The sequence below is a fragment of the Sorex fumeus genome, unplaced genomic scaffold (genome assembly GCF_029834395.1).
Source record: "Sorex fumeus unplaced genomic scaffold, SorFum_2.1 ptg000019l, whole genome shotgun sequence".
In the NCBI taxonomy this organism is placed as follows: domain Eukaryota; kingdom Metazoa; phylum Chordata; class Mammalia; order Eulipotyphla; family Soricidae; genus Sorex; species Sorex fumeus.
In genome coordinates this window covers 40,770,525-40,789,747 of record NW_026606076.1, presented here as the reverse complement: position 1 = coordinate 40,789,747, position 19,223 = coordinate 40,770,525, and the positions used below count along the sequence as shown (strand labels likewise).

The 19,223-nt window shown below is 48.5% G+C and overlaps 1 protein-coding gene across 1 annotated transcript in view; it reads right to left on the bottom strand.

Moving 5' to 3' along the window:
• UIMC1 (ubiquitin interaction motif containing 1) overlaps window positions 1-19,223 on the bottom strand; it is a 74,146-nt gene that overhangs the window by 30,002 nt on the left and 24,921 nt on the right. Inside the window, exons 6-8 of the mRNA XM_056113143.1 lie at window positions 18,922-18,986; window positions 14,673-14,749; window positions 5,790-5,893 (exon numbers count right to left, since the gene is read on the bottom strand). Coding sequence (XP_055969118.1) covers window positions 5,790-5,893; window positions 14,673-14,749; window positions 18,922-18,986 — 246 coding nt within the window. The remainder of the gene's footprint in view (window positions 1-5,789; window positions 5,894-14,672; window positions 14,750-18,921; window positions 18,987-19,223) is intronic.

The window sequence follows — 19,223 nt, the reverse complement described above, 5'->3', positions numbered from 1 at the left end:
AGACTTTTTTTCGGGGCTGGAGCGATAGCACAGTGAGTGGGGCGTTTGCCGTGCATGCAGCCAACCCGGGTTCAATTCCCAGCATCCCATATGGTCCCCCAGCAATGCCAGGAGTAATTCCTGAGTTCAGAGTCACCAGGAGTAACCCCTGTGCATCACCGGGTGTGACCCCCCTCCCCCCCATAGAAGACTGTTTTTTCCTTGGGTGGAGGGTGTGGGGGAGTTTGGAGCTCTGTGCAATAGACTGCACCCTGGTGGCATGCAGGGACCCAAATGCATTGCTAAGGACCCACCAGCATTGGCAGTCCGCAAGGCAGTGCATCACCTGTCTGACTTGCTACTCTCCCTCCGGTCCCTGAAACCTTTTTTGGTCTCTTCTAAGACCTGTGACCCGCATCACTCCAAGACCCCAAAGAGTTAGAAGACAAAAGGGCTCGAAGCAAACGCAGCACCTGTTAAAGAGGGAAGTTAAGAACCTCACTCGCCTTTGGATCAATAAGGCAATACTGCCTGGGTTTTATTTCTGCCTCTCGTGCTTCAAGAGGAAATATGACTACAACGAAGAAGGCTAGGAGCAAAGTCCCGAAGACGATCAGGTGATTCTGGCCGGGCTGTACTTCCACCTGACCTCTCCTCTGCCTCGTGGTGTTTTATAGCCATCGTTTCTCTCCCAGTTTCTGGAGATTCTCCCAGGCAGGGCCCTCTTACCTTTATAGGTCAGAGCCAAGAATTCTGCAGTGATTAATTCAACAGGAGGCATGGGCACTGCAGCAACAAGGCCTCGCTTGCATCAAAGGACAGCCTGTCCTAGCTGATCAATGTGACAGTGTCCCGCATGGCTTCCACTGCCACTGACAAACAGGGCGCAGTGAGGCTGGCATTATGTCTCACTACAGGGGAAAAATAAAATCCTTCTGGCGCAATGATCCAGAGGCCAACCTCAGTGGGAGGGCCCCGAGAGCTAGCACAGGGGGGAAAAGACTCTTGAGTGGCCAGCAACTGACCCCAGTTCGATCCCTGGTACCACCCTGAGCACTGGGCCAGTAATAAGCACTGGGCACAGCAGGTGTGGACCCAAAATAAAACAAGTCCCAATGGGAGATCAGCCAAGCTCAGAATCAACAGGGTCAGTGGTTTGGGGATTTGATTTTGTTCCATTTGGTCTCTAAGTTTAGGTTATCTCTAAAACTGACTGCCTGGGAATCTAGTGAGAAAAGAGGGAAAAGTCCAACCAAACACCAAGCCAGAGTTTCCACTGGCTGGAGAGACACTAGAGGAGGTAACCCAGGTTCAAGCCCCTAGCATCACATATGGTTTCCCAAGCACTGCAGAACACAGAGCTCCAGCTCCAGAGAATTGTCAGGTGTGGCCAGTCTGTCTGCCGTGCCGTCCCTCCCCCTCACCCCCCCCCCCCCCCCGCCAAGAGTTTCAACAACTGCTGGGAAATGTCATTTCAACACCCCGGCCTTTTACCTAAAATGGCACACTCTGAGGGGCCAGGAGTGGCTTAAAGGGCAAGACAGTGTGCCTCACATACTGGAACCCTATATTTGATCCCTCGCACACCACATGGAGAAGGTTTGGGGGAGTTTGGCGCACCCCTAGAGGAGCTCAGGGCCTATTCCTGAGTCCCCAGAGCACTGTCAGGAGAAACCCCCAAGCACACGCAGTGGAGCCAGGAGTAGACCCCAAGCCCCAAGTGTGCCTCCCAAAGGACAAACAAAACCCCCCAGCACCCACTATGGTACACCTGAGCCCCACTAGGAGTGATACCTGAGCTACCAGGTGTGGCCCCCAAACCAAAAACCAACCACTTAAGGGACTAGGGAGACAGCGTAAAGGTCTAAGGAAATGCTTTGAAAGCACATGGCCCTAAGTTCTGCCCCAAGAACAATACTGTAACCCCCCACCTCCAGCACTGTGGGATGCGGCGATGGTGGTCTCTAGGCACTTTAGGGATAGTGCTGATGGCGACACCCCCCCATCACTGAACACTGGGAGCACAGAAACACATCAGGAACACAGAGCTGGGAGAAGTGTCTCTAGAATGCCTCTGAGCCCGTGATCCCAAATGCCCCCCCACTCCCACTCCCGCAACAAACAAAACAACTATTTCAGGATGGGAATGTGGCTCAAGCGATAAAGTACACTCCTGGCCTGTACAAGGTCCTCAGGTCAACCTCCAGCCCCTGAATACTATCAGAACAATTTAAAAGGAAAAAAAACTATTTAGGCCAGAGAGATAGTCCAGCAGGTAGGGCATTTTGCCTTGCACATGGCTGACCCAGGTACAATCCCCGAAAACCTGAATGGTCCCCTGAGCTCCACCAGGAGTGATCCTGGAGCAAAGAACCAGGAGTAAGTCCTGAGTACCACTAGGTGTGCCCCCCCTCCACTCACACCCCGCACTGCCTAAAATAAAGGCTGTCTGAGCCCAGGGAGACAGCAGATATGCACAATCCCCAAGCACTGCCAGAAGTGATCCCTGAGCCAGGAGTGATCCCTGAGCACAGTGCAGGAATAAGTCGTGAGCACTGCTGGGTAAGCACTCCCCCCTCCCCAGTCCAAGCAAAGACTTTTTGATTCTAAACAACCTCTATTACCGCCTCTGAGAAGAGACTAGATTTCAACAAAGGGAAGCTCTCAACCAGGATGTTCAGGAAATATTGTTTCCAATAGCACCTGACCCATGTAGGAAATCCAATCAGGTCGGATAACCTCACTGCCAGAGATATTCCAAACCTTTCCCACACTGGTGAGCAATCGGCTTTCTCCAGAGCAAGCTAATATCAGCAACAGTAGCAACACCCAGCAAAGCAGGAACCTAATAACGGTTTCCGCCTGCCTACTTCTACTTCTGCCCAGTCTTGCTGTGAGTTTCATACTCCTGATCTCATTTCATCTGCAGATATGCCCCGTAAAAGACTTGTGAGTCTCATTATGAAAACTGGTTCTTGGAGCCAGAGAGATAATACAGAGCTAGGTAAGGTACTTGTAATATCACTCTGGTTCCTACTTTCAGCTTTGTTTTAACAGCTTCTTTTTTTGCTGTTGTTATTTTTTGTTTGAAGGCCACATCCAGTGATGCTTCAGGGCTTATTCCTAGTGAAGAGCTCAGGAATTATTCCTGGTAGGGCTCAGGGGGGTCCTTATGAGGTGCTAGGGATGGAACTCCACTTAGCCACATGCAATGCTACCCATTGTACTATCTCTCCAGCCTTTGCTTTTAATTTCTAAAAGTAGAAAAAAATAAACTATCCTTTTTAAGAATGCTTCAGATAGGGGCTGGAGCGACAGCACAGCGGGTAGGGCATTTGCCTTGCATGTGGCCAACCCGGGTTCGAGTCCCAGCATCCCATGTGGTCCCCTGAGCACCGCCAGGAGTAATTCCTGAGTGCAGAGCCAGGAGTAACTCCTGTGCATCACCAGGTGTGACCCAAAAAGTACTGTAGCACTGTCCTCCCGTTGTTCACTGATTTCCTTGAGCAGGCACCAGTAACGTCTCATAAAAAGCAAACAAACAAACAAACAAGAATGCTTCAGATACAGACATTATATAAAAGTGTAACTGAAATCTGTATTTCTAAAATGACAGAAAAGGGGCTGGAGCGATAGCACAGCGGGTAGGGCGTTTGCCTTGCACGCGGCCGACCTGGGTTCCATCTCCAGCATCCCATATGGTCCCCCAAGCACTGCCAGGAGGAATTCCTGACTGAAGAGCCAGGAATAACCTCTGAGCATCGCTGGGTGTGACCCAAAAAAGCAAAATAAATAAATAAAATGACAGAAAACAATTTTTCTATGGAAAATATTTTCAACCCCCCTCCCCGCCCCATCGTTTTCAAAACCGATTTCAAAGATTTGCAAATTCCTTCAAATCATTCTTGACAGATAGTCAAGGGGAAAGCCCAAAGGGCTGGAGCACAGGCCTTGCTTGTGCTCAAATTCAAATCTTGGCACCACATACCCATACCTCTGAGTCCCCCCCCACCAGATGAGTACCGCCCTGGTGACCCTCAGCATTACGGGGTGCAAGCAGCCCTGAAGCCTTAGGTCTCTGCAGCCAGGCTGAGGATCACCAGGGATGGCCCCCTGAGTAATGTTTGAAAGCTCCTCAGTCTAAAAACAATTGCTTGGTAAATTGTTTGTAGACTCAGTAGGAAAAAAAATCCACACCATTTTGAGGGATGAGGGAGGTGTTCATAATAGCTAATGGTACCAAGGCTAGAGGGGCACTACCATTCCTTGAGATGAGGTGATGGGGCTCTCTTAAAAACAAACAAAAAACCCTTGGGGCTCTCTCAAGCATGAGCCCCAACCCTTTGGGCTCTCCCCCTGGCCCAGGGGATCTTACGAGGTATGAAGTTGTGTCAATCAGCTTCATGGTTGTCACTAGATATGCCAAGTTAGGAAAAATAATGCAACCAGAGAGATGCTTATTTTAACTGCCTTTGTTTTTTGATGGGGGGGTGGTATGTCTGGGTTACACCAAGCAGTGGTCAGGACTTACTCCTGACTCTGTGCTGCTGTGTGCACAAGGCAAGTGCCCATTCCACTGTACTATCCCTCCTGCCCATTATTCTAACTCATATCCTGGCTCTGCATCTTTTTGGTTTGGGGGAGGGACTGCTGGGAGTGGTTTGAGGCACAGCTGGCAGTGCTCAAGGACGATGCCAGGCTCTGTGCTTAGGAGTGACTTCTGAGGACATGGGTGTGTGTGTGTGTGTGTGTGTGCGCGTGCGCGCGCGCACATATAAGGCAAGTAATTTGCCCTCTGTTTTATCTCTCCGGCCCCTGACTCTGCATTTCTGATCAAGTCTTAAAATAACGGGAGAAAATTTTTTCATAATATAAACATAAGGTGTCCTAAGATATTTCATTTGTTCCTTATCAGTATATAATGGAAAGGTCAGACAGAGAGCACAACAGACTGAGCACATGATTTGCAGACAAGAGAACTAGTTTGATCCCAAGTACCAGCGCTATATATATATGGTCCACAAGCAACACTGGGAGCCTCCAATCCCCAGAACCACTGGGGTGACCCAAAACTAACCCCTACCCCCACCCATAAAAAAAGTTTGCACATCAGCTAGAGAGATAATACAGTGGAGAAGGCATGCATACAGGCTGATCTAGGTTTGATTCCCCAGCACACCACATGGTCCTCAGGAGTGATCCCTGAGCACAGAGCCAGGAATAAGCTCTAAGCACTTAAAAGGTGTGGCTCAAAATCCCAAATAAATAAACAAATAAAAGGTCTGTACTCATCAGTATGTAATGGGAAATAGCACACATTTTGAACGAGTCCAAATTTAGCTGTACTAAATTTTAGTCTGAATTTGAGCAAATAACTTAAACATCCTAAGTCTCTATTTGCCCCCCTGTAATAGAAAAAGCATATTACAGTACTCAAGAAATGATTGCTGCTTGGGCTGAACGATAATACAGCACATAGGGCATTTGCTTTGCACGTGGCAGATCTGTGTTCATTTCTCAGCACCCCATACAAGCCTCCAAGTCTGCCAGGTGTGACCCATGAGCGAAGAGCCAGGAGTAATCCCTGAGCACCACCAGGTGTGGCCCAAAAACCAAATACAGAAGAAGAAAAAGAAATGATAACTGGGTACCAACTGTTAGTTTCAGAAACAGGGCTGAACTGTCTTACTTATCAGAATCTTATCTATGAGGTCAATAACCCCAAAGGTACGATTCTCAGGCACCTAAACCTTTTCACATTACATCAGAGAAAGGATTACTGAGGGGAAAAAAAGGCAGGCAATATTCACCTCCTTATTGGTTGTGACAACTTTCACTTTATCCGGGGTCTCTCTGCTCCCTGAAGAAACTTCTCTTTCAGGGTCCACAGTTTCTGGGGAACTTAGCTGGGTTTCTAGAGTAAAACAATGAAAATCACATTAGCATCCACTCAGTATTTTCCTTGTTCAAACCACAAATACCTATTTCCGTTCAATTTTTGGACCCATTGCGGGGGTCTCAGAGACTATTAAAAACCAGCTCCCGGAAGAGAACAGTGCAGTCTCCTGCCCCGGCGCCTGACTGTCCACGCTCGCCGGGACCCCTTGGAGGGGAGCGGGTTGAGCTTTCCTCCCCACCCCGACCAGGGCTCCGGCAGCCAAAGACCTCCAGGACCAGCCACCACCATGCTGAGACCACTCTCCGCACACATGAAGGTACTGGCAGAGGGACAAAGTCACGCGGGTTCCGGGGCCGAGATCTCCAAGCCTACTCAGATTTGGGCCGAGCATCCTCCACCCAGATCCTCCAAATTCCAGTAGGCGGGGGTCACACCCACCAACTGGCCCCCTGGCACCGTGTAATCCCATCAACGGCCAAGACTCAGAGACTATAAAATCCAGCTCCCGGAACCACGCGGCCGCGAATGTGACATCTTATTATGACATCTTATTATCTCATTCCTACTTTGGACAAACTGGCAGGTTACCGAATGTAGCCTGCCCACATGGCAGAGTCTGGCAAACTCCCCGTGGCGTACCCAATACAAATACCAGTAACAATGATGGGTCTCATTCTCCTAAAGAGCCTTGAATATAATCTCAGGGCTAGGATGAATGAGACGTTACTGGGGCCTGCTCGAGGCAATTGACGAATAACAGGATGATTTGTGATTGATTGATTGTGATTTTGGACCCAATAATGTCACAGAGACTCTACAGATCTAAAGTGTTTCTTCTTAAAGCTTGACTGAGATTCCAGAATTTTCCAGTTTGGGTCATACAATGGTTCAAATCCATGCATAGGTGTCACTTATGCTATATAACACCACCACAATCAAGCCATAAAAACTTTTCTAACACCCCCCCAAAAAACACTGTGTCTCCATCCTTCTGTTGCCAACCCCCTCCCCATGGTTCTCTGCAATGACCAACACTGCTGGGATTTCGCATTTTATGAGCTGTTCTATAAATGAAATAATACAGTGTGAGTCATCACTTTGGTCTGCCTTCTTTCATTTCGAGGAATGAATTGTGTTGCTTCAAGTCTTGGAAGTGGAATCCTTTCTCTTTTATTTTTTTCACTTTTGGGGCAAAAACCAGTGGTGCTCAGGGATTACTACTGACTCTATGCTCAGGGATCATTCCTGGCAGGGCTCAGGGAACCACATGGGGTGCCAGGAAATCGAACTTGGGTTGGCCATGTGCAAGGTAAGTGCCCTACCCACTGTACTATCGTTCTGGCCCCAGCAGTGAATCCCTTTGACTGCTGAGTAGCATTCTACTGTTTGAACAAATTATGTGTTTAGCCATCTGACTGGTTTCCAGGATAAGTTCTGGTGTGCAGGTATATTCATTTTGTTAAGAACAAACAAACAAACAAAACCCACAAACCTGTCAGAGCATGTGGGAGGTTCAAGAAATAGTCAGGAGGGGCTGGAGCAATAGCACGGCGGGTAGGGTGTTTGCCTTGCACGCAACCAACCAGGGTTCGATTCCCAGCATCCCGTATGGTCCCCTGAGCACCGCCAGGAGTAATTCCTGAGTGCAGAGCCAGGAGTAAGCCCTGTGCATTGCCAGGTGTGACCCAAAAAGAAAAAAAAAAGAAATAGTAAAATATATACATTTTTTTAAAAAAGGGACCAGAGTGATAGTACAGCAGGTAGGACATTTGCCTTGCATATAGCCAACTGGGGTTCAATGCCTGGCACCCCATATGGAGCGATCCTTAAGTGCAACAAAACAAGAAAACAATCAGGGAAGACAGAAACTCAGAGCAGGAATTTAAAAAAAAATTTAATACATAGATCCTAGACAGAGCTAAAATTCTTTAATGTATTCTTTGTTTCTGGGCCACATCTGGAGGTGTTCAGGGCTTTACTCCTGGCTCTGCATTCAGGGATCACTCCTGGTGGTACTTTGGGAACCGAATGGGATGCTGGGGGTTGTATCCAGGAAGGTTGTGTGCGAGGCAAGCGCCTTGCCCACTGTACTCTCTCTGGCCCATCTTTAAAGCATTCTGTAAGCATTAATTCCATAAAGTCTTATTGAACAAGTTATCAGCACGGCGAAAGCTACTATCAATATAGAAGTAAAAGGTGAGGGCCCCTTAATTCCCAGCCCTCTCTCCATACCTACTGGGTCAGGAACACTGATATGGGGTCCAGAGTTTGTGTTTGGGGGCCACAGACCTGGCTGAGTGGCAAAGTGTGGGTCTTATATGAAAGACCCCCAGTATAAATAAATAGATAAATAAAAATAGGATCTGTGGGCCAAGGATATAGTTGGTGAGCACAGGCCCTGCATGACCAGGTCCTGGGCTGGACCCTGGCACAGCTAGACGCCTGAGGACGGGACAGGCCATTACAACAGCCCCCGAAGTGACAGGGGGGCGAGCCTTTTGAGTCGGGTTTGGGTATTAGCCAACAAGAGCTCCTAATCGAATTCTGTGGGTTGACCTGCTTGACCCAGCTGCATTAGTGTTAGCTGTGGGTTTTCTTCATTGTTCTGACTAGGGCTGCCTTTACATTTGTGTTTCAAAAGGAAGATCTACGGACTCCCGAGTGAAAATATTTACTCTCTAGTCTTGGAGTAACAAACAAACAAAAATAAGTTTGTCTGCCTCTGATTTTGGCATCTATTGCGTAATATAGTAACAATATCTACATTTCAAAGGACAAAATATCTGGCCAAGAAATTCATCTCAGAACACATACACACAGTTCAGTTCTCTGTGATCAGAGTCTATGCAGCTAACTGGTACGTCACAAAAACAACAACGGTCCATGTTGAATAAATAAAGTACCTGTCAGATGCTAGGGTATTCTTCTGAATCATCAAAGGATTAAAATTCTATTTCTGAGTTAACTATATTTTAATATGTCCTAATTTTTTTTAAGACTGAATAACAAGAACATATACACATAACGCGCACACACACACACAGAAAAAGATTTTCACTCCCTTGTTGAAAAAAAAAAAAGGCTTAGACTGCATAATTTTCAAAATCTTCTTGTCAGATTTCCTGGAGAGATAGTACCAAAAAAGACATTTAGTCTTTTAAGTTAAGAACTGCTGGGCCAGAGGGGAAAGGGTGTTGCTCCCTTCCGCCCTCCTCCCTCTGGAAAGAAAGATGGCGGCCACATGGGAGCCTTGTGGACAGCAGGTATGAGCCGGGGGTGTGGGGGCAACTAAAACCTCATGGGAAGGGGGGCGTTCCGGTCCGTCCTTCACGCCCTACCGAGTTCACCAGTTGCCCCCCACGAGCGGCTCTCCAGCACAGCCACGGACCCAAAAGCACAAGGACTTAATGCAGAACCCAGCAACTTGGAGCAGAAAAGTGAACGGACTATGCGGTGATCCAGGCCATCAAGTCTGCCGGAGGGGAAAGGGTGTTGCCCCATTCGCCCTCTCCTCTCTGGAAAGAAAGATGGCGGCCACATGGGAGCCTTGTGGACAGCAGGTATGAGCCGGGAGTGTGGGGGCGACTAAAACCTCATGGGTCGGGGGGCGTTCCGGTCCGTCCTTCACCCCCTACCGAGGTCAACAGTTGCCCCCCGCGAGCGGCTCTCCAGCACGGCCACGACTCCAGAACACAGAAATCAATTTCTTAACTATCTGACTTTCAGTAGAAATACTTCCAGGGTCAATAGGTAAAATAGCAGAAATCCAAAACCAACATTTAATTCTTGAACCCAGCTGTAGAAAGCAAATCACTTCACAATGCTTTTTCAGCATGTCTGATTTGGGGGGGGGGGGGAACTCTAAATAATAGTGGTGAATCTTTTATTGAAACAATGAATCTAATCAAAGCAGATAGAGTGTTAACTAGAATTCATCTGCCTCACAGGGACGGGGAGGGGTGGGGGGTGGGGTTTTATTGGGGTTCTTCATGGTAAAAAATAAGTATTGGTAAAGGGAAATGTGTTTGATGTTTGCATGACTGAGACATAAACCTGAAAGCTTTGTAACCTTTCCCACAGTGATTCAATTAAAAAAAAAAAAAAAAAAAAAAAAAAAAAGAACTGCTGGGCCTTGCGAAATCGTACAGTGGGTAGCGTGCTTGCCTTGTGTATTGTCAACCCAGGTTCTATCCCTGGCACTGTTGAAGGGAGTGGGTCTCCCTAATCCCACAAGGAGTAATCCCTGAGTGCGGCTGCCCTTAGGACCACTAGCCATGGCCACAAAATAAAAACTAAACAATTAAAAAAAAAAAAGAAATTACAAGCTGGTTTTTGCTTGCACTACTGCCGGAATAGCATGAGCTCAGTGGTGAAGCCTGGCATTGTAAAACTCTGGGTACAACAAAACAAAAAAAATTAAAGTCTTCAGTTGGGGGGCTGGAGCGATAGTACAGCAAGTAGGGCATTTGCCTTGCACGCAGCCAACCTTGGTTCGATTCCCAGCATCCCATATGATCCTCTGAGCACCGCCAGGAGTGATTCTTGAGTGCAAAGCCAGGAGTAACCCCTGAGCATCGCAGGGTGTGACCCAAAAAGCAAAAAAAAAAAGTCTTAAATCAACCTTTTTTGCAAATGCCCAAAATCCAAAATGTCTAACCATAATGACAACTTAAGAGGCCCCTTAGAAAGAATGGCTGAGGGCAGGAGTAGTACTGCAGAGGGCAGGTCATTGGCCTTGCACATGACCCATTCACCATTCAGGTTCTCATTCCTGTGCACTGTACAGAGCACCCTGAACCCCTCCAGGAGTGATCCCTGAGCACAGAAACCAGGAGTAAACTTTGAGTATTGCTGAGTGTGGCCCAAACACCCCACCAGCACACACATACACACAAAGAAGCAACAAGGGTAGTAGCTTGCATAATCCAGCTCTAAGAACATAATCTTTCTTCGTCAGAATGAGTCACATTTAAGAAGGTATTAAAATTTTGCACCATGATACCTGGAATTAGACCCCTGCAAGTGTCTTAACTATGAGACCAAGGAATAAGGCGAGCTGAACTACGAGCTCTGATCTGCATTCCTCCCCTGGAAACCCACTTGTTGGGACGATTTAGATCCACGGCATCTAAGTTATCTATTTCAAGAGACTCAGGAGGAGTCTGGCTCCATGGGGAAGGAGTTCTATTTTCTTAGCCAGAGGAATGGTAATGTTATGGCATCCTTTTGCGATCTCATTTAGAAGCAGTTTATGTCAGCAAACAGTTGGACTTAATTAGCGGGCTAATGACAGCGAGTCACGATCACGAAAGTGATCTAACCTTGGTGATGAAGGGCTGGCTTGCCCCCCACCCCCACCCCACCCATTAAGCCAGGGCTTTCCAAATTACTGTATTTGCAGGTTCCTCCTGCCTGGTCCCCCTGTGATGTCACAGGCCCTCCACCCGAGCAGAGCGATGCCCAACAGGCTGGCAGGGTCAGCAGTCCCTGGTAGAGAGGGTGGGGAAAGCTTTCTTTGCCCCAGGATTGCACAGCAGCTTTGAGTTCGCCTGCCAAAGGTGGGAGCCCTTGGTGGGGTGCTCTTGGTGGGTTGCCTTTGGCAGTCAGCCTAATACATTTCGAATGAATTCAGAAATGACTTTCATGAAGAACCAACCTGGGGAGATGTTGAAGAGATAATACTGCAGGCAGGGCAGCTGCCTTGCATGCCACAGGCCAGGGTTCAAGCCCCAGCACCCTAAGGTTGGGCCCATGAGGAGGTAGCACAGAACATCTCCAGATATGGCCCCAGTCCCAGCCTCTCACCCAAAGAAAAAGAAAGAACCAATAGAGGGAACAGAGAGGGAGTATGAGAAAGTAAAATGCTCGTCTTGCATACTGCTAGCCTGGTATAGATCCCCTGCACCCCATATGGGCCCCCTGAGCGCTGCTGGGGTCACTAGTGAACACAGAGTCAGGAATAGTTGCAGAGCACCATCAGGTGTGCCCCAACAAAACAAAATCCCACAAGCAAAAAAAAAAAAAAAGCAAGAGCGGTAGCACAAAGGTTTCCTTTGCATGTGTCCAACCCTGGTTCAAACCCCAGGCACCATGGTACCAGGGATTACTGCAAAGGAGAGCACAGGAGAGTCTCCGAGTACCACTGAGTGTGGCCCCAAACCCTCCCCCCACTGCCACCCAAGAACCAACAGTTAAATTTCCTAGAAGATTTTTAAAAAGGCCTTTCAGCTATGCTGCCACATGTTTAGAAACATTTACAGGACTTTTCTAGATAAATCAGTTTAAGTCTTTGTTGGGGGGGGGGGGAGGCCAACATAAAATCCCAAGTCCCTCTGAGCCTGACAGGTTTTACAATACCTAATAGAAAGCTATAAATGACTTAGAGGAACTTCTCTGTAACACTAGCTGCTCCAACACAATAGGAAGTCCTTGAACTTCACGGCTTCTAGAAGTCGAGAGAGGCTGGAGTGATACAACCGCGGGGAAGGCACTTGCCTTATACACAAGCCAACCTGTATTCAATCCCCCACACCCCCAGGGTCCCCTGAGCACTCCTAGAGGTGATCCCTGAGCAGTGCCAGGAGCCAGGAGTAAGCCCTGAGGATGCACAGGCCTGGCCCAAACAACCTGCCCCATATCCCCCAGTCCCCCTCCCGCCCCCTGCCTACAAAATGTCTAAAGAGACTAGAGAGACTGTTCAACTGACTAGAATGAGTTCTGAGTTTGATTCCCCAGCACCACAGTCTCCTGAGCTCTGTCAAGAACAATCTTCAAACGCTGACCAGAGTAACCCTGAACACCACCAGGTGTGGCCGCCAAACAAAAAACAGTTAGGGGACTGAAGCAATAGCACAGCAGGTAGGGCGTTTGCCTTGTACGCAGCAGAACCAGGTTCAATTCTCAGCATCCCATATGGTCCTCCAAGTACCACCAGGAGTAATTCCTAAGTGCAGAACCAGGAGTAACCCCTGTGCATCACCGGGTGTGAACCAAAAAGCAAAAACAAAAACAAAAACAAAAAACAAGTCAGACAACACCCGAACTACACACAACATTCAATTTCTAGTCTCCTTGCGCAGAGTCATATGAAAACCAAGGAGCATGGGGGTATGGTGCTGCCAGCAGGTCAATCTGTACCTGTGAGGTGAGTGCATCAGCAGCCTGATGGCGCTTTCAGACTTCCAGATACCCCAAAATTGCTGCTGTGCCTTTGGCCAGACCCCAAAAACTTGAGACAAAGTTTACCAAGAAAGTAAATGGTCAAAAATTAGGTATGTGGAGACACACCCACAAACCACCTCCGGCCCAGCTATATAATTGGAGGCATGGCGTCTCTGGTTCCTGATCGAACTGCTTAACGGCCATGATCCCAGAAACTCAGAAACAAATCTCGAAACCCAACGGCTTTTAGCAGAAATGCATCCAATTCCTGCAGTAGGTTACTGGCGCTGGGCCAACCCAGGTGGGAATACGTTTCGTGCCTTGGCCTGTTCCCCCTGGCGGCCCAGTGGCCGCCATCCTCCAGGGGCCACTGGACAGTCAGGTTTGGGCCTGCAGTCAAGAGACACTCGGGGCCTCATGGGAAGGGGGTGGAGCCGGCCTTTTCCTCCCCACCCCAACGAGACCCTGAGTCGCCGCCCACGAACGGCCTCTCTGGCTCCTGAAAACCAAGGAGCAGGGGCTGGGAAAGATACCTTACCAATGACCAGTGGCAGAGTTCAGGCCAGCAGAGTTCCACCTCCAGCACTACAGGGTCACCCCCCATACCCAGTACTGCCAACCCAAGCCATTTTATGCCTGGTCACCAGGAGTGATCCCTATGAAAAATCCCAATAATGGGGCCAGAGAGATGGTATAGAGGGTAGGGAGTTTGTCTTCCATGCGGTCAACCTGGGTTCGATCCCCAACAACTCATATGGTCCCCAGAGCACTGTCAGGAGTAATTCCAGAGTGCAGAGCCAGGAGTAGCCATGGGTATGGCCCCAAAACAACAACAGAGAGAGAGAGAGAGAGAGAGAGATCCTAATAATAGGGACTAGAAGGATAGCTCAACAGGCCGAGCACAGATATGCATGTGGGGAAGCCCATGGTCAAGTTCCAGCACCACATGGTTCGCCAGGGGTAACCCTGAGCACCAAGACAGGATTCACCACCCTTGAATACCAGGTATGACCAGAACTGGCCCAACCCCCTACCACCTCCAAACAAAACAAAGAAAATCACAATAATTAGTAAAAGGCTCTCAGGAGAATAAAGACAGATTAGAAAATAGTCCAACCCTGAGAACCCAGAAGCCAAAATATAAAATTCCTCTTGGCTGTGAATGCTGAGTTCTCAGTCTGGCTGCTCTGCGGAAACAAGCAAAGTTGGGAAACAAACGAACAGATCCAAGTGCCACAGGGATTTCATGACAAAAATATCTTTAAGGAGAAAAGGCTGAAATTCAGTCAATGTCCATTTCAAAAAAGGAGAAACATAGCCCGAGCATGTGACAGCTGGAGCATGTGGCGGACCTGGGTTTAATCCCTAGCATCCAATATGGTCCCTGGTATCCCTGAGCACTGCCAGGAGTGATCCCTGAGCATAGTGGTAGGAGGAAGCCCTGAACACAGCCAGGTGTGACCCAAAAAACAAAACCAGGAGCAGTTCCTAAGTACCTAGGTTCGTGATCCTAAAGCTCCTAAAAAGAAACAGAGGGTGTACGTACACAGGTCTATATGAGTATGTGTGACTCCCTCAGAAAGGTGGGAAAAGAAATGGGGTGAGAAATAGTTCCAGCATAGTAAGTGCTCACCTGGACACACAGTGATTTCCTCTGCAGAACCTTCTGGCCGAGGGACGGAACTTCTCTTACTGGGCAAAGTGGCAACGCTGAAAAAGACCCAAAGCCCCCAATGAGTTTCCCTAGAAAAATCACCCAGAACATAGGCCAAAGTAATGCTGAGTCCCTCCCAAAGACCCAAAGACTTCAGCTGTGGGATCCCTACAGGCCAACTGGAAGCAAAGTCCAGACCCAGAGCCCAGAAAATCAACATATCCAGAACTGTGGTTCCAGGGGAGTGGAGCCATAGTACAGCAGGGAGTGTGTTTGCCTTGCATGAGGCCAATCCAGGTTCAATCCCCAGCATCCCATATAGTCCCGCAGTACCGCCAGGAGTGATTCCTGAGTGCAGAGCGAGGACAAACCCCTGAGCATTGCTGGGTATGACCCAAAAAGCAAAAAAAAAAAAAAAAAAAAAACCCAATCCAGAACTGTGGTTCCAGTGAAATCACAGAATTATAAGGACCCCACACCATTTGTGCGAGCACACACACACACACACACACACACACACTTACTTGGGGCATATTCATATAGGAAGGTAAGGGGATTAAGGAGGATCTATGAGGGCCAGAGAGATGGGTTAAGGCACTAGCCTTGCCCATCGCCGATCTGGACTCTATCCCCAGCACTGCATATGGTAGATGCCCTGAGCCCCACCATGAGTGACCCCTGAGCATAGAGCCAGAGTAAGCCCTGAGCACTGTTGATTGTGGCCAAGAAACAAAATCAAAAGCCAAGATGTCAAAAGTGTTTCAAAGTCCCTCACTGCCTCCTGAAGGCTGGGGGGTTTGTATGCAATTAAGAGAGGATACGAAAGGGTCAGAGAGACAGTACAATGAGTAGAGCACTCGCTGTGCATGAGGCTGACCTTAATGCAATCCCTGGCACCCCAATGATTTCCCAAGCACCACCAGGAGTGACCCCAGAGCACAGAGCCAGGACTAAGTCTAGAACATAGCTGAGGGTGATCAAAAAACTCAAAAGCCGAGGGTGGAGCGACAGCACAGCAGGCAGGGCATTTGCCTTGCATGCAGCCAACATGGCCGACCAAGGTTCGATTCCCAGCATCCCATATGGTCCCCTGAGCACCGCCAGGAGTAATTCCTGAGTGCATGAGCCAGGAGTAACCCCTGAGCATCACCAGGTGTGACCCAAAAAGCAAAAAAAAAAAAAAAAAAAAAAAAAACCTCAAAAGCCAAAAGAGAGAGAGAATATGGAGGTTCTCCTGGCAATACGCTTGCCAAGAACCCTGCTCACCTGAGTTAAAAGTCTCTCAAAACGCATCTTCCTGAGCAACAAAAATAAGATGCCATTCCAAATGATCCTACAGTAAAATTCTGCCCGCACACATTGAACATCTCTTCCGAGAAAACCCTGATTATGAATTGCTCCCCTCATCTACCTTCTGGTTTCCCTGCCAGCTCACGGGGGTGCAATCTTCCTGGCACGGGAAGCAAGGCTGCAAGCCCCAAGTCTCTGAACTAACCCTCCTCACGCTTCAGAGCTTCGCCAGGAGTTCGATCAAGTATGCAAGAGGACACTGAAACACACACAGTCCGCCCAGCAGATGCGGACCAGGGAGAAGAGAAAGGAACCGCCACTTCGTGATAAACAACGGGATCCTGATAGGAAACCACAAGTGATTTCTCTCTCTCAATAAACCATCTCAGTGCCTTTGTTTTCAGAGCCCGAGCCAAACCCAGTCTACTCTGCGCGTGACAGGAAGGTTCTTTTCAAATGGTCCGTGGCCATACAATTTGCTGACACTTCTAAAACGGGCTAATCAATTGGAAGGCAAACCACATTGCCTGCGAGTCCAGCTCTCTCCTGGTGACACACTGTATAATCATTTATTAAAACCTCCATCTGCTCAGTACAAGGCTCGCTACCACAGAGCAGAGGGGGCGGCAGGAAGCAGAAGGCCGACTCCAGTTAAAACCACTTCCAGAACAATCTTGACAGCGGGAGAATCAAACCAAAGCCATATTCTTCCGCACCACAAGACCTACCTACTCCTAGCCCCTGTGCCCGAGTCCACAGACTAAATCGCAGCCAATGGTAATCGAGCCTCAACGTGGAGATGAAGGGTCACGCGATGCAAAATTAAGCTCGCTGGTAAGCTCCAAAGGTCAACAACTAGACATACAGGGAGAAAATGATGAGAGTCCGATCCAGTTAATAGTGCTGTTTGTAATCCGTCAACCACCATTTATTATTAAAGCGAGAATACATAAAGTCAGGAACCCTATCAATCAATCAAGAAGAATAATTGAGGAGGGAATACCAACTCGACCATTTAAGAGAAAGCTGAGACACAATCAGATGAAAAGTGGCATACAGGGGCCAGAAGAGGGCAAAGGGGTTAAGGCAGTTGCCTTGCTTGCAGATGACCCCAGTTTGATCCCTCGTACTGCCGAGGGTGCCCAAAACAATGCTAGGAGTGATCCCTGAGCAGAGTCATGAGTAAGCCCTGAGCACGGCTGGGTATAACCCCGAAACTCCTAACCCTCCCCAAATTACTGCTGTTTATAATCCATTAGGCACTATTATTTAAGTAATAATACTTAAAGCCAGGACCCTATCAATCAAGCAGCAAGAAATAATTGAGGAGGGAATACCAACCTGACAATTTAAGAGAAAGCTGAGATACAATCAGATGAAAAGTGGCACACCAGGGACAGAGCAATAGTAGAGCGGGGAGGGCGCTCGCCTTGCACACAGCCTACCCAGGTTCGATCCCTGGCACCCTATATGGTCTCCCAAGCTCACCAGGAGTGACCACTGAGCACCGCGGGGTGTGGCCCAACATCTCCCTCACATCCCCTCACCCCCACCCCCAAAAAAGAACAGTGGCAGGAAGGGAGGATGAGTTTTAGCGTGGCCCGAAAGAGGGAAAGGCTTCAAAGAGGATGCAAGTCAAAGGAGTCAGTCTGAAAGATATCTGCGGATTGGCTCTACAGCTAAAAGCTCAGCAGCGGGGACAGAGGAGGGGCTTAGGAAGACTACAGGGGGCTAGAGAGAGTACAAGGGACAAATGTGATCCCTAGTACCGCATTAGGTCCCCCAACCCCAGCAGGAGTGCTCCCTAAGTAGAGTCAGGAGTAAGTCCTGAGCACAGCTGACTATGGCCCCAAACCACCCAACAAAAAAGGAGAAGAAAAATTGTAAATAAAATCCTTCAACTTGACATAGAAAATAAGTGCAGTAGGCCAGAGAGTACGAGGGCGAAGGCTCGTACACGGCTGACTCTGGTTCAATCCTCAGCACTGCATATGGTCCTCCACCCAGTACCATCACTGCTCACCCCTGAGCACAGAGCCAAGAACAGTACCCTGAGCACTGCACATACGGCCCAAACCTCCGCTCTACCATACACTCACACTGGCAGGGGAGCCCAAGAGATAGTACAGTACAGTGGGTAGAGCAAGGTCAATCGAGGTTTGATCCTTGGTACTCTAAAGGGTCCATGAGCCCCACCAGGAATAAGCGCTGTGCACTGAATGTGGCCCCCAATTTTTTTTTATTAGACTGTTTTTTGTTTGAGTTGCACTCAGTAATGTTCATGAGTTACTGCTGGCTCTGTGCTCAGGAATTCCTGGTGGTGCTTGGAGGACCATATGGGACGCTGGGGACAGAACCCAGGTTGGCCACTTGCAAAGCAAGCAACTTACCCACTATACTATCTCTCCAGCTCCCAAAATTTCTTAAAATAAATAACAAAAATAAAAGGGCTTAGGGGCTGGAAAGAGTACAGCAGATAAGGCACTTACTTGCATGGGTTTGATCCCCACCACCCCATATGATCCTCCCAAGCCCATCAGAAGTGATTCCTGAGTGCAGAATCAAGTAGTAAGCCCTGGGCACAGCAGAAAAGCCCCACAAAATAAAAGGGCTTTTAAAATAAAAGCCTGGGTGAGAGAGATAGCACAGCAGGTAGGGCGTTTGCCCTGCATGCAGACAACCCAGGTTCGGTCCCTGGCATCCCAAGGGACCCCAAGCATCACCAGGATGGTCCTCCGAGCATCACCAGGATGATTCCTGAGTGCAGAGCCAGGAGTGACTCCAAGCATTTGTTAGGTGTGGCCCCAAAACCAAAATGAACAATTAAAGAAATTAAAAAAAAAAATTAAGCCCTGGCGAACTGTCCCACATCAGTGGGTTCATCTCTCTTTCCAGTGTTTCAGAGAGAAGTGAGTCCCCCCAACATATCTGCTCTTACCTTTGTGGGGCAGATACAGAGTTTCTTTCTTCAGAGTTTTCTTCAAGAAAGAGCCCTTGGGAAGACTGCAAAGGAACAGGCCATAGTTTACATATACAGGTACAGAGGAACTGATCTCCCTTCTGTCTTATGACACTTTCAGCAGTGCCAACTGTACCACGCAGCGAACAATGAGAATAAACGCGTTGAGAACAAGTGCTGCCATTTTCATCCAAAGTTCAGGCCTGAGGTTGAAATAACCAGGGATGGATCACTTATGAACTTTGTGATCCCAGAGAAGTCAACCTTCGAATCTGTCTCCT